This window comes from Bicyclus anynana, chromosome 4 (assembly GCF_947172395.1).
Source record: "Bicyclus anynana chromosome 4, ilBicAnyn1.1, whole genome shotgun sequence".
Classification (NCBI taxonomy): Eukaryota; Metazoa; Arthropoda; class Insecta; order Lepidoptera; family Nymphalidae; genus Bicyclus; species Bicyclus anynana.
In genome coordinates, this window is record NC_069086.1 from 10,622,959 (window position 1) to 10,636,414 (window position 13,456).

The 13,456-nt window shown below is 35.8% G+C and overlaps 2 protein-coding genes across 3 annotated transcripts; one reads left to right on the top strand and one right to left on the bottom strand.

Moving 5' to 3' along the window:
- The first annotated feature begins 426 nt into the window (after window positions 1–426).
- Window positions 427–11,548, top strand: LOC112043334 (lipopolysaccharide-induced tumor necrosis factor-alpha factor homolog). Of its 2 annotated transcripts, none has more exons than XM_052891421.1 (6): window positions 427–558; window positions 2,011–2,078; window positions 3,747–3,809; window positions 8,953–9,083; window positions 10,289–10,418; window positions 11,321–11,548. In XM_052891421.1, exons 2-5 carry the CDS (start codon window positions 2,019–2,021, stop codon window positions 10,383–10,385), a joined length of 351 nt encoding a protein of 116 aa, XP_052747381.1. In that variant the 5' UTR covers window positions 427–558; window positions 2,011–2,018; the 3' UTR covers window positions 10,386–10,418; window positions 11,321–11,548. The 2 variants fall into 2 exon arrangements, with proteins under 2 accessions (XP_052747381.1, XP_052747380.1); XM_052891420.1 differs by having other exon boundaries at window positions 432–558; window positions 10,289–10,414.
- On the bottom strand, window positions 11,436–13,091 carry LOC112043333 (protein Mpv17). The gene is made up of 2 exons (XM_024078686.2): window positions 12,593–13,091; window positions 11,436–12,436 (listed from the first exon to the last, which is right to left on the bottom strand). Exons 1-2 carry the CDS (start codon window positions 12,794–12,796, stop codon window positions 12,080–12,082), a joined length of 561 nt encoding a protein of 186 aa, XP_023934454.1. The 5' UTR covers window positions 12,797–13,091; the 3' UTR covers window positions 11,436–12,079.
- Between the last annotated feature and the right edge of the window lie 365 nt (window positions 13,092–13,456).

The window sequence follows — 13,456 nt, forward strand, 5'->3', positions numbered from 1 at the left end:
TAAGGATCTTCCTCGCTAGACGTTACTGTTCTGTCAAAGTATATGATCAACGAGCTTACGCGATTATAAAAACTATTTCTATAGAATCAATGTTGCATAGTTGTTATCGTGTTCGTCGGTTAAAAAGGTCTGTAAAAATACCTTTTTCGTAGTAGAATGGTGTAAAAAACGGTCAACAACTTCAAATTGAATAAGATAAATATACCTAATTTAAGCTCATTTTCCTCATAAAATTATAGACAATTTTGTTTGTGAATTTGGGTGCAATACTAGTCCATAAATAACTAGTCTGCGATTGGGATTTGAAGTAAAAAGCTGCCGACTTCCATACTCTATGTTATGTTAAAACCCGCACGACGTTACCTACAGTGAGAGCGTACCCTTCTAAATATTGTAATTTTTTTGTCTAGCGCGATCGTTTTGCTTTGCCACATGCCAAGCGTTTTTAAATTTGAAATATTTTCAGTTGAGTTTAATCGTGGAGTAGTGCGGTCGACGGGTCTCGTCGATCATCACGTTTGTGCCATAATATATATTTCGGCAAACCAGTTTTAGAAGGTTAGTTGAATTGTTGAAATCTCCTAAATTATATATTATTTGTTGTTGATTTAATTCTAAGGGGCACACCTTTTTTGTTTCTTTTTGAAGTGTATTCCTAATTAATTCGTATCAACACTGCCTTGTTAGAAACTTGCGTGCGTAGGTACGTGTCCTGACTTCCATAGGGATTATGAAGGTCAATTAGGTTAGGTAGGTAACTCCTGTGCCTACCTACTCTTATTCTTTTTAATAAACTTCATTTTCATTTTTAGAAAATAATAATAATAACAATAATTAAATTGAGAGATTTAAAATAATACCTATAGGTAGGAACTTGACGAAGTAAAAAGAAAAAATATATAAAGCTGTAGGTATAAAATAAACGTGTGTGTGAACTGTAAACTGAAGGAGCGATTGCAAAACAGAAACATGTGTAATTGTGTATAAACTATGAATTATTATTATCTAATAGGTATCTATCTTGTGCTAAGCATCGGATTGTTGGTAGGTTCCTATCTTAAACGGGTTTGCCAGTCTTGTATCATTAAATCGTAGTGTACCTATCACTTTAAAATTATAAACAACTAGCTGACGCCGCGCGGTTTCACCCGCGTGCTTCCCGTTCCGTAGGAATACGGGGATAAAATATAGCCTAAAGCCTTCCTCGATAAATGAGCTAGCTATTTTATACTGAAAAAAAAAATTCAAATCGGTCCTGTAGCTTCTGAGATTAGCGCGTTCAATCAAACAAACTCTTCAGCTTTATAATATTAGTATAGATAGGTACGTAACACTAACAACTAACAACACATTTCTTTTTTTCTGTCGTTCTTAGAGATCATTTTCAGTGACAAGTTCACAACTCACAGCATCCAGAGGCGTTTGTGCTGGTAAGTTACCCACTAGGTAGGTACGTTACCTACCTACTAGGCATTTGCATCCAAAACCGAATTTCTGAGGTAGAATAACTAGGTATATCCAGTGGCGTGCATTCCATAAATGCAAAAACGCGCTGCCTACCGTAAGGACTCATTACGAACCTGTATCGAAGGATCTTTTCATCTTGTACAATTTGTACGAAGTTCCTATAATGCATACCCTAGTTGAAAACTGTGCACGCGGGGGTATCCTACCTACCTATATTTTAGAAGTAAAACCATGTAGGTATTCTGTGGTAAAACGTCTTTACACACGCTTGACTAGGGGGAGTAAGCTGACGAATGCGTTGAGAGAGAGATTATTCCTGATTGTGTACCTATGTGCCGTAGGCTCCTTAATGGGACCTCAGCGGCGTCACCGGGATAATAGCTAAAGAAAGAAGATTTCTTGCTTGTCTGATTGTGTGTGGCGTAGTTTCCTTTAGACCTCAGCCTCCCTCAGCAGCTTCGCCGGGGGTAATAGAGAGGGAGAGCTAAAGAAGTTACTTCAGTCATGTGGTCTAAATTCTAAAGCAAACTCGTTATTTTTTAGAAGCTACAATGAATCAAGAAACGGACCGTCTGTATCCTAATCCCATGACGACTGATTCAAAAGTTCAAGTAAGTATAAGTAAATGATTTTTTTAATACATACCTATAATACACTAATTTAAAAGCCTGTCCAGTTTATGCTGGACTGTGACAAACAGCGCAGTCTGGAGCCGCTCGCATCCAGTGGTTCCCGCTTGACATTGACGTCATCTATCACATAAGTTTTTGACGGGCTCTGTGGCGCGCGTGGTATGCACGTGGATTTACAAAACGGAGGTCCTATGTTCGGTCCCCGACTTGGCCGATTTAGCTTTTTTTAATTGGTACAGGTCTGGCTGATGGGAGGCTTCCAGGTGGAAGGATAGTTACCTTCCTACCGGCAAATACGTACTGCCAAGCGTTTTAGCGTTCCGGTGTAGGTACATAATACGTATTCTGTGGTTCCGGTACGATGTCGTATAGAAACCGAAAGGGATTTTCACCCTGCTCCTAACAAGTTAGCCCGCTATCATCAGGTGAGATTGTAGTCAAGGACTGTCATGCTTTTCAGCATAGGCCTCCCCTATTTTTTTTGTAAATAGATCTTAAAACGTGTCCCTTAATATAGGTAGACATATTAATATAGGTCTCGTTAATACCTGGATTATTGAAGATGTAGGCCATTGAAACCTGCTACATTCCAAAGCAACCACGGTTCAAACTCTGTAATTGAATATCGTTCTCACTATAGTAGGACCATAAGTTTGACAATCTTTCAGCCTTCCTAAAATGATGTAGGTATGTCTGGCTATCGCAGGCTATCGGTCCAACATTGTCGACAAACAGCGGTGGAAACGAAAATACCGCTCTCTTTCGAAATGAAAGAGAAAGATTTCGATGTAACTAACTAATATATCTCTCTCGTTACGTGACACGTGACGCGTATCCTAGATCTACAAATTAGAACAGCAATTATGCTTTGCGGCAGAACACCTAACATTTTGTTGTATATGTAAGTGCCGTAGGCTCCTTAATAGAGCCGCAGAAGCATCACCTGATGAAGCCCGAAGGCAGAAGCAGAAGAGATGGGCGGAACGATTCTTTATAGGGGCGTATCCTCTGAGACTTGTACCTCAGCTTAGAAAGTTAGAAGCAGTCCGGGCACCTCTGAGATTGTGAATAATTAACGTCCGGTTGACGCCAGACATTGGGAACCTCGTCTTCGCCGGCGAAGACACTGTACAGCTTATGTTTGTGTTGTCTGGGAAGCCTTGTCGGTCGTTGTCATTGTCAGGGTCGTAATAACAATAGCGTTAGTAAGTTTTTTTTTTCGTGTTGAGTAAGTGCCGATGGCTCCATGTGGGACCACTACGGCGTCACCGGGGATTTAGGCGGAGCGCAGAAGCATCGCCTGATGAGACCCGAAGGCTGAAATAAAGATAGAGGACGGAACGGCTCTCTAAGGGCGTCTCCTGATGAGACTCGGACCTCGGCTTAGAGGGCCATTCGGGAAGGTGTAACCGTGACCTGAGTGAATCAGTCCGAACGCCCCCGAGATTGTGAGTTAGAAAACCCACGTCCGGGTGACGTTAGATATCGGGGACCTCGTCTTCGCCGGCAAAGACGCTGTGTAGCTTGTGATTGTGTTGCCCGGGAAGCATTGTCGGTCGTAGAGTTAGTAAGTAGTACTCCGAGTACTTATAAATTATAATATTTGGATTTTGACAACAGTGATTTAATTTTATTATTTATTTTCAGCCGGAAATTCTGCCACTATCAACGTCCGTGTTCACCGTTTCCTCGCCGAACGCCCCTAGACCGGTACGTGATTTACGAGTACACTCTCAATAATTATATTTTTAGAGATACGAGTAGATGCGAGTAGGTAAGAATTACAGATGCGATATATGTCATGGTTACGGCTATGTTATGGACGCGTGGAATTCATGTCAATTAACATAACTAACATGACATGTGACCAATTTAAGGCAGCTTTTTATAATCGTCTAGTCACAATAAATAAATTAGTAGCAGCTGTAGTGTTGCTGTGTTGCTCGAATGTCGAATAAGTAGGTATGTACTTATTCGACATTCGAGATTTTGAATGCCGATGATGACGTCATCAACGCTTTGAGACGTTTACGATAAAAATATTAAGTCGATCTTAATCGGATCCATTCATTGCACAATAGATGCCTACCAGCCACTAAAATATGCCGAATCTAACATTCGTTCATGTTCCTACGTGCCAGATGTTTCAAGTAGATAGGATTCGGTTTAAAATACATTTTTATCAAATACTAGCGGACGCCCGCGACTTCGTCCGCGTAAATTTCGATGTCAACTTTACTACTACCCCTACCCTACCCTACCCCTACCCTACCACTACCCCAACCCTACCCAACCCCTACCCCTACCCCAAACCTACTCCTACTCTACCCCTACCTTACCTACACCCTACCCCCATCCTACCCCTACCCCCATCCTACCCCTATCCCACCCGTACCCCTATCTCACGCCTATCCTACCCCTACCCTACCACTTCCCTATCCTACCCGTACCTCTACCCTACCACTACCCTACCTCTACCCCTACCCTACCACTACCCTAAACCCGGCCCTAAACCTATCCTACCCCTACACTTCCCTACCCGTACCCTACCCTACCCTGTAACTTCTCTATCTTACTCCTACCCTTAGCAAAATCGGTCCAGTCCTTCGAGAGTGGTGGTATGACCAAGAGAAATAGAGACTTCTATGCTAATAATATAAAGAGGTAAAGTTCGTGTGGTTGTAGGAGGTAATCTCTGAATTTACTGGACCGATTTGGAAAATTGTTTTACCAATAGAAAGCTACGTTATTTGCGAGTGTCATAGGCTATGTTTGATCCCCATATTCACACGGGAACGGGAACTAAGTAAATGAAAGCGCCGGGCGTCATATAGCGGAATTTCTGCGTCTTTTAGAAATTTTGTATTATCTCCGAAACTATTTAAGTAATTAACATACTGTAAAAGGCAAATCTTATCTCCATAATATCCTTGTGATTATTAAATAATTTATTTTAATAAGGATTAAAGTTTAGTTGTATAAATAATGACGTAAACCTAAGTATATAAAATTAATAATTTTTAAAACACAAAAGGTACTATATCTGCTAATATATAGAAGATAGATATATGGTGTCGCGGACTTTTTTGTAGAACTTTTAAAGATACATAAAGTCTCCATACATTAATTTCAATTTTACACAATAGTTAAGGCAGCGCATGCGAATAAGTCTGTTTAAGAGGATTTTCAGTCCGACCTGTATGATAAAAACTGTGATAACTCGGCTAATATATATGATACCAATATAAAATATAGCCTATAGCACTCCCCGATAATGTAGCATTCTACTGGTGAAAGAATTTTTAAAATCGGACCAGTAGTTCCGAAGATTACCCCATTTAAAAAATGTGACAAACTTACAAACTTACAAACTTTACCTCTTTATAATATTAGTATAGAAGTATAGATTAGTATAGATTATCAACTAGCGGGCGCCCGCAACTCTGATCGAGTCAAAAACTTGTTTTTTCATCAATCATTTACCAAAGCCTCCAAATCCTAACTGAAGCAGCGTGGTGGGTTTAAGCTTCATAATTGTCCTCTCTTCTAAGAGAGATAAAGAGCCCTGATGGCCCATTTTTTTATAGGTAGTATGGGGAGTATTTCCCATGATTTCAAGGTGTTGGATCTTCTTATGTTTTAAAACAAAGTAATTCAAATAATTCCGACTATCCATCTTTATCTATCCTTGCATAAAAAAAAAATTAAAGTTTGGCTACGTTACCTTTGACTATTAATGGTCGAAACCTACCTTTACTATTTGGGACACATTTTTAAGGTCTATTTACAAAAGAAATATTATTTACTCCGAAAATATTTTCATTTTAGAACACATGTTCTTTGAACATTTTTAATTAATTTTCGATAAAGCTAGGTGTCAAAGCGATAAAGAATATAACCCCAGAGTTATGGGAAATACTGCCAGCACTCAAAAAGCGAAGAATCACTCACTGATCACGAAATTTGGACAATATATCAGTATTAGATTAAGTCAGCTATGTATACTTATACTAATACTAATATTATAAAGAGGAAAGATTAGATTGTTTGCATTGAATAGACTCCGAAACTACTGAACTCATTTAAAAAATCCTTACACTATTGGAAAGCTACACTATCCCCGGGTACTATAGGCTATATATTTTATTCCCGTAGTCCTACGGGAACGGGAACTATGCAGGTGAAACCGCGTGACGACTGCTAGTCTATAATACATAAAAAAATGTATGTATGAAATGTGGTTGCTAAGCTCAAATCTCGAGAACGGCTGAACCGATTTGGTTAATTATTTTTTTAGAATATTTAGACGATGGTTTTTACGGAGCTTTTTAGGGTAGGGTAGGGTAAGGTAGGGGTATGTAGGGTGGGAGTAGAATAAGACAGGGAACGTGTCAAAGCAAAGCTTGACCAGGTTCGCTAGTAGGTATTTAATAAGAATATAAATATTCGTCAATTCGATCTATGAACACTAAGGAACACTACCTACTTACTGTATAATATTTCATTGAATAGAGGTACCTAACCATTATGTTCCTTATAAACATTTAGTTAATATTATGTAGGTTACTATTTTATCAAGAATGTCGTCAACGTAATGTGACAGAGAATTCTTTGTTTCCCAACTAAAAGCATATCGTTTGAAGAATGAGACTTGTTTTGGGTTTCAACTCAGTGTTATGTTCCATGTACGGACGATTAAATTATTACTTAGCCATAGTAGGTATGTTATAGGTAGGTATTTATATCTACTTCATTCCGAAACTGAGCTGAGTCAAATTACGAACGTATCACTATAGTTTTATTTATAGGTGCAGACCCGGCAAATAAGTTGAATCAAAATGGTGGTCATCTGCGTAGTTACCTTCAATTGGGTATTATAAAACCAAAATTTTATTAAACGTGCTCCGTGGTTGCCCAGTAGGTACATTAAATAAGGTCAAATAGGTACATAAATAATAGGCTAGTTGAAACTTTTTTTTAAATGTTCTTAAATTGTTCATTATCATTTTAGATTTTAAAAAAAATCAAATTTTTTTGAGACGAAACAATACGTGCCAAAACGCCTGTCGATGGCCATGACGATGTATATTTTACGTTTCATTACGTCACTTTAATAAATCCCTTACAAACGGAGCGTCTGACAAAAATATTAGATAACAATTACTTGGTTTTATGTTTAGTAGGACGTCACAAAATGGATGACAGCATTTTTGACGTTTGGAAAATTTAAAAAAATACAATATGATGTTTAAATTAAGTTTTTTTAAGAAATCCTTAACTTTTGTTAAATATTATTGCGGACCCTTATTCCATTTAATATTTATAAGAAATTAATAATATTGTTTATATTTTTGTAAAGAGTCAACTAACTACCCTATTGATTTCGTAGTTCGTACGCATGTTGCTAGGTTAGTCATCCGGCCGTCGTCAAAAATGTATTTTTGCGTATAGTTCAAGTTAGAGGCCGCTACCTATACCCACATATTATAACAATTTAGGCATGATATTTTATTTATTATTCTCAGTCTGCGGTCCCATGGCTCGCGCCGAATTCTCAGAACAGTCGTAACATGTTGCCAGTGTTTACAAATTATAGGTACCTACGTATGACTTCTGTTGGTGATGATGATTTGTTATACGAGTTATACGAAGTATAATTAAACTGTTGCTTTATTTATTTAATAGCAGACGCCACACGGTTTCACCAGATAAAATATAGCCTATGATACCTACTCGCAAATAAAATGGATTACCATTGATAAAAAAAATTCAAAATCAGTTGATATAATCGGTTCAGTAGATCCAGAGATTACCTATTACAACCTAACAAACTTTACGATTTTAGTAGAATAGATCTATGTTTATTGTAAAGTGTTTAAAAAAGGAGGCACCACCAACATCCCAACTCTGAACTGAGAAGTTTTATTGAAAAATCCTTAGAAGAAAGAAAAGTCCATTATTTGACGGCCCGAACCAGAACTCGAAAACTCATCTGAAATCACGTCGGTGTCGACCAATGAATCAGCTATTTAAACCTAAATACGTTGATACGCGCGTTCGCTGGGTTTTCTTTTTTAATTCTTTAGAAGTTAGCCCTTGACCACAATCTCACCTGATGGTCAGTGATAGTGCAATCTAAGATGGAAGCGGACGGTGTAGGATGAAAATCCACACCTCTTTCGGTTTCTCTCACCTGATGGTAAGTGATGATGCAATCTAAGATGAAAGCGGACTAACTTGTTAGGAGTAGGATGAAACTCCACACCTCTTTCGGATTCTACACGAAAGTAATAAGTATTAAGTTGAAGTAATTAAAACTTCTTTACTTGTAATTAGGCGATATGCACTGCAATTTACTGGCAAAGTGAAACAGTGTTTGTTATTTTAAACTGCCATTAGATGGCGTTCATAAAGAGCTTTGAAACAATCCCTTTTTGTGCTCTTCAAGAACCAAAGAAAAGAACCAGGACGGCTATTCTCTAACAATGTCTTGTATAACTCTCAAGTGTTATTAGAATGCAATTTCGAATTTCTCTCAATCTCTCCCTGTCACGATACTATAGAAAGAGAAAGATAGAGGTGCATTCGACACTCGCACTTGCGAGTTGTACAAAATATGTATAATATCGTTACAGAATAGCCCTCCAGTTGCAATGCTATTATATTTCGTCGCTTCATTCTCAGATATAATTTTACCAAGTAGTTTCCCTTAACCTACAAGCAACAACGCACGTTTCAGAGATTTATTTTCTTTATACCGGATGTCAACAAACAAAATATTCACCCACTATGCTCTATCCCCACTCAATTCTCAATTGACTGGGACTGGTCTACAACTATTTTTTTTTTTCAGATTCCTTTGCTGCTGGGTCCGGATAATACTGTAACAGTATGTCCGTTTTGTAACAATAACATCAAGACTTCTGTGAGGTACAAAAGCACCACTCGCACGCACATACTCGCCGTGCTATGTTGTTTTGTGTGGTATGTTATATCTGTAAATTATATCCATAGTACTTATCTAATTTCAATGGTTGAGAATACTTAAGATTACTGATTAGTCATCAGCCCATCACACAGGAGATATACAGGGTGTCTCGTAAATATTACGATATACTTTACACAAGGCGATAGCTGACATCAAGGCCTACTAAAATAACGCAATATATTTATGTTAGCCGAAGTTTTACGTTTTTAATATATATTGATTTTTGTACAAAATACAAAAATCACTAACTTCAGTGCAGTTGAGTAATACCATGTGCTGAAAAATTACTTAAGCGTTGACTTTATACTTGGTAATTATTTTTAAATAGTTGTTTATGTAGTGTGTATGAAGTTTAATTTGGTTTCCTGCAACTGCAAAGTAAGTTTTTCCAAAAAACGGGACTATTTTTTTCATGTTTAACCTTTATGATATGCACTTTTAATGGTCACAATTAAAAAAAATGTACTAGACAAAGTTGTACATTTAGCTTAAAAACATTTTCATTTAATAAGAATTTCAAAGATGTAAGTGTAAGATTTAGTACATTATTTTCAAACACTGCGTTTCGTCGTTCGTTCGTTCCGAAAAGGGAATAAATAAAAATCGTTACTAATTTTTTTTTCTCATAATTAAATAACAATAGAATTTACATAGAATCATAAGATAAACAGTTGAAATCACAAAAACAACATGGAAAGTGTAATAAAAGCAGGTAATTATACAATTTGAAAATTGTAAAAATATCTACCAGTTACTTGTGTGTTAACAAGATACTACACTTATTTGTGTGCGAGCACCCTATGAATAAGTACCTATATAATTTAACGGCAGTCACACACGTTCAAGTATATCGTCATGTCTGCAGTGCGCTTGGGGATGTGGGCAGTGACAAATACTTAATGGTAGTATATTCCGTACTAGCTGCACCCCGCGAAATAGCACCCATAGAATATATATCTACACGTAATTTAAATGTTCCGGGATAAAAAGTAGCTAATGTGTTAATCCAGGGTATTATCTATCTTCGTTATAAATTTCAGCCTAATCGGTCCAGTTGCTGCGACATTAAAGAGTAACTAACATACATACATGATACAAACTTTAGTATAAATATGTAGGATACTTGACCTTGAGTGAGTAAGTAACTTTTAATATTGTAGTAATTTTAAAATTATAAACTAGTTAATTTTATTGCTTTCAGTTGTTGCTGTTGCATTCCCTATTGCATGGACTCGGCAAAGAATGCTGACCACTACTGCCCCAGTTGCAAGAACTACCTCGGAACTTACGAGAAGTAAATCATCGGAAGTCAACATCAAGAAGAAATGTGGGTAATATAAAAGAATACTTTAAGTACATAGGCCATTTGCTGCGTTGGTACTGTGGTTAATAAACTGTTTGACTACAGTATACAGAGTTTATAGTCCAGTTTTCGCGCTATAGCTAGAGCTGAGTTTGTTGTGGGCTCTTCTTGGACCAAGGCGCCTGAAACCCTCGTAACTTTAATTTTAAGTTTTCGACAAATTATTATCACTATTGTCTAATAATATAATTACCTGATGTTTCGAAAGTGCTTGTAAACTAAGACCAATTGAAATAAATGAACTTTGACGACTTCGACATATTATTGCCAAAAAATCTCAGAACCTTTATTGAAGATCAATAAAAGTTCGTGTTGGTAATTTGAGCTGTCCTAAACCATCGATCTTATCACATAATAGTGATAGTTGCATAATGAAAATGATCACTCTAAAGTCCAAGCCCATCAACCTGCGTTGTACCAGTGTGGTAGGTTTAAGCAATGAAATTCCATTCTTTACAAGAGAGACGCCTATGAGTCATTCAATTTTTTTTTCATTTTGTATAAGCAAGCGCTTAGCTGAAATCATGCATGATGGTAAGCAATGATGCAGCCTATGGTGGAACGCGCTTGCCTAGAAGATGCCTATTCACTCTTGACTTGACTCAAAATAGGCTGATGAAGATGTCAAATAATGCTCAGGCTTTAATAAATGCCCTACTAAGATACAGTATATATAGTGAAATTTACATTATCATTCAAAAACTCTAGTCTGCTGGTAAGATAAAAAACAGCTTGGTTTTTTCTTCTACTATGGAATTCTTGGTTCATGTATGAATAAACATATCACATATTGGAGCACTTGTTAAATAGGTATTAGGTACAACTCAAAATACTGAATAAGCACTAACAATTTTTTTCTATTTGTTTCAGGTGACAATGATGTTTTTTGTATCAATACTCATTCTGCTTTTATATTTTATGTTTAAACATGAAAGACATGTTACAATTTAAAGACGCCTGTTATGCCATAAGAAAAACAATTAGATTTATGTTCAATTTGTGCTTTTAATTACATAAGACATTTTCATTAAATAAGATTTATGTTCACTTTGTGCTTTTAATTACTTAAGTCATTTTTATTAAATAATTGTACCAAGATTTTAGTAGTTCTTTCATTTTATTCACTTTTATAGTGAAATTAATTTTTACCATCATGTGTCTTTCCATAATATTGAAACAGAGAAACAGCAAAACTCAGTGTTCAATAATCCTTGTGCCATTCTGCCAAAATATTTTTTATAATTAGCTGTTTTTCTATTACAATATTATAGGGTAAAATAATAATGTAATTTACATAAGCATACAGAAATGTTACAGTTTAAACATCAATACAATTCAGATCAAAACCTTTTACCACAAGAAGTATGAGTAGGTACTAAATACTAATGGAAATAGTATTTAAGGTAGATAAACAATAACTGTATTTAATACTTCAATTATATTATTTCTTTTTTTAGTAAAATAATACTTGTAAAAAAAATGTCAGTTCTTACAATAATTAAATTGCTATGCAATCTTACTACAGTATAGATGAGGTAGGATTATGAATTTAATACAGATCTCCAGATAAAAAAGTTATTATTATAAAATTAATGTAGGTACCTAAAAAAAACAATTATGATAATCTTTTTATTCTAATTTGTTTCTTTTGTTTGTTTTCCATGACAAATATGTGTTCCAAAAAAGTGCAACAGACTGCACTAGCAGTACTTGGTATTGCAGGGGGACATAATAAAAATTGACTAATTGTACCCAAGGCCATATATAGTAATTGGTTGTTAGAACATCAAAGTAATTACTATGAACATCTTTTTTGACTGAATCCCAAGACTTTTCTTGCATAGTCCCAACTGCTACTAGAAGAAAGAACAAGAATGTTGGAGCGAATATGAATTGATCTACAAATACTTTTTTCATCGCCACAGTTTTACCACTAGCACCTACATGCTTATTTAGTAAACCATACCAAACACGTAAAGCTGGACCCTGCAAAAAATACAATGATCAATAAAATATAAACAGATATAATAATATAGTTTAAATTTTTAAATTAAATGTCAAGTTTCTGGACACTGATTTGTAGGTTATGTTAGATGAGGGGTTATTAACAACTACACATACACAATTATTTAATCAACTTACACCAACAAAAAACCCAATAGATGAAAATTTAAGAGTTCTTTTATAATCAACTATAGACACTTTTTCTATTAAAGTTTGTGAAATAAGATCACCAGCGCCCATTAAAGTTCCAGTTTGAACAGCTTGAACTAGATAGGGATGCCTGACTAGAACTTTTTGATACATTTGAAAAATACCACGAAATTTTGCCATGGCAAAGTACATAGTTCAATTATAATTTCTTAGTTCATTAGTTGCCAATTCGTTAAAAAAAACGACACAGGTCACTTATTAAATCAAAAAATAGTGGATTATTAATTCGTATCCCTTTCCAAGTAGGTATCTACCTAATTTGGTGACTTTTAAATAATATATTTTAAACATATTACATTAAAACGTTAACTCATGTAACAGTTATCAAAGAAGAATTATGTTTGTTTTTAATTTTATGTCGAGAATGTAGAATCGAGATTCGAATTCGATTCGAATTAGAGTCGAGATCACAGACTACAACAACAGTGAAGAGTCACAACTCACAGTTGACTGTTTGACAATGACATTGACACAGGTTTGACAGTAGTAGTTTATGCTAAGTAAACCATAGATTTATAGAGAGTAATAAAATCAAAGATCAATAAATTAATCATACGATCTGTCATCCGCACAATGCTATCCTCAGACCAATTACATTAATACAATTCGTTTGAGACTTTGACTACTTAGACTATGGACCTGTTTCGCACCCAAATTCACCAGCAAAAAAGTCAATTGTTTTTTGAGGGGGACGAGGTAAACTCACACATCGAAAATATTAAACACTATTAATATATTCTGTGTCCATATATTACACACAACTATAAATTTGGCTCGCAATACACACACGCG

What these genes read in the sequence shown, in the direction of transcription:
- LOC112043333 (XM_024078686.2), bottom strand. Translation starts at nt 12,796, where the DNA reads ATGTACTTTGCCATGGCAAAATTTCGTGGTATTTTTCAAATGTATCAA. An exon ending in CTATTGGGTTTTTTGTTGGT is followed by an intron (nt 12,437 to 12,592) that starts GTAAGTTGATTA and finishes TATTTTTTGCAG; the next exon opens with GGTCCAGCTTTACGTGTTTG.
- LOC112043334 (XM_052891421.1), top strand. Translation starts at nt 2,019, where the DNA reads ATGAATCAAGAAACGGACCGTCTGTATCCTAATCCCATGACGACTGAT. An exon ending in CGCCGAACGCCCCTAGACCG is followed by an intron (nt 3,810 to 8,952) that starts GTACGTGATTTA and finishes TTTTTTTTTCAG; the next exon opens with ATTCCTTTGCTGCTGGGTCC. An exon ending in GTGCTATGTTGTTTTGTGTG is followed by an intron (nt 9,084 to 10,288) that starts GTATGTTATATC and finishes TATTGCTTTCAG; the next exon opens with TTGTTGCTGTTGCATTCCCT.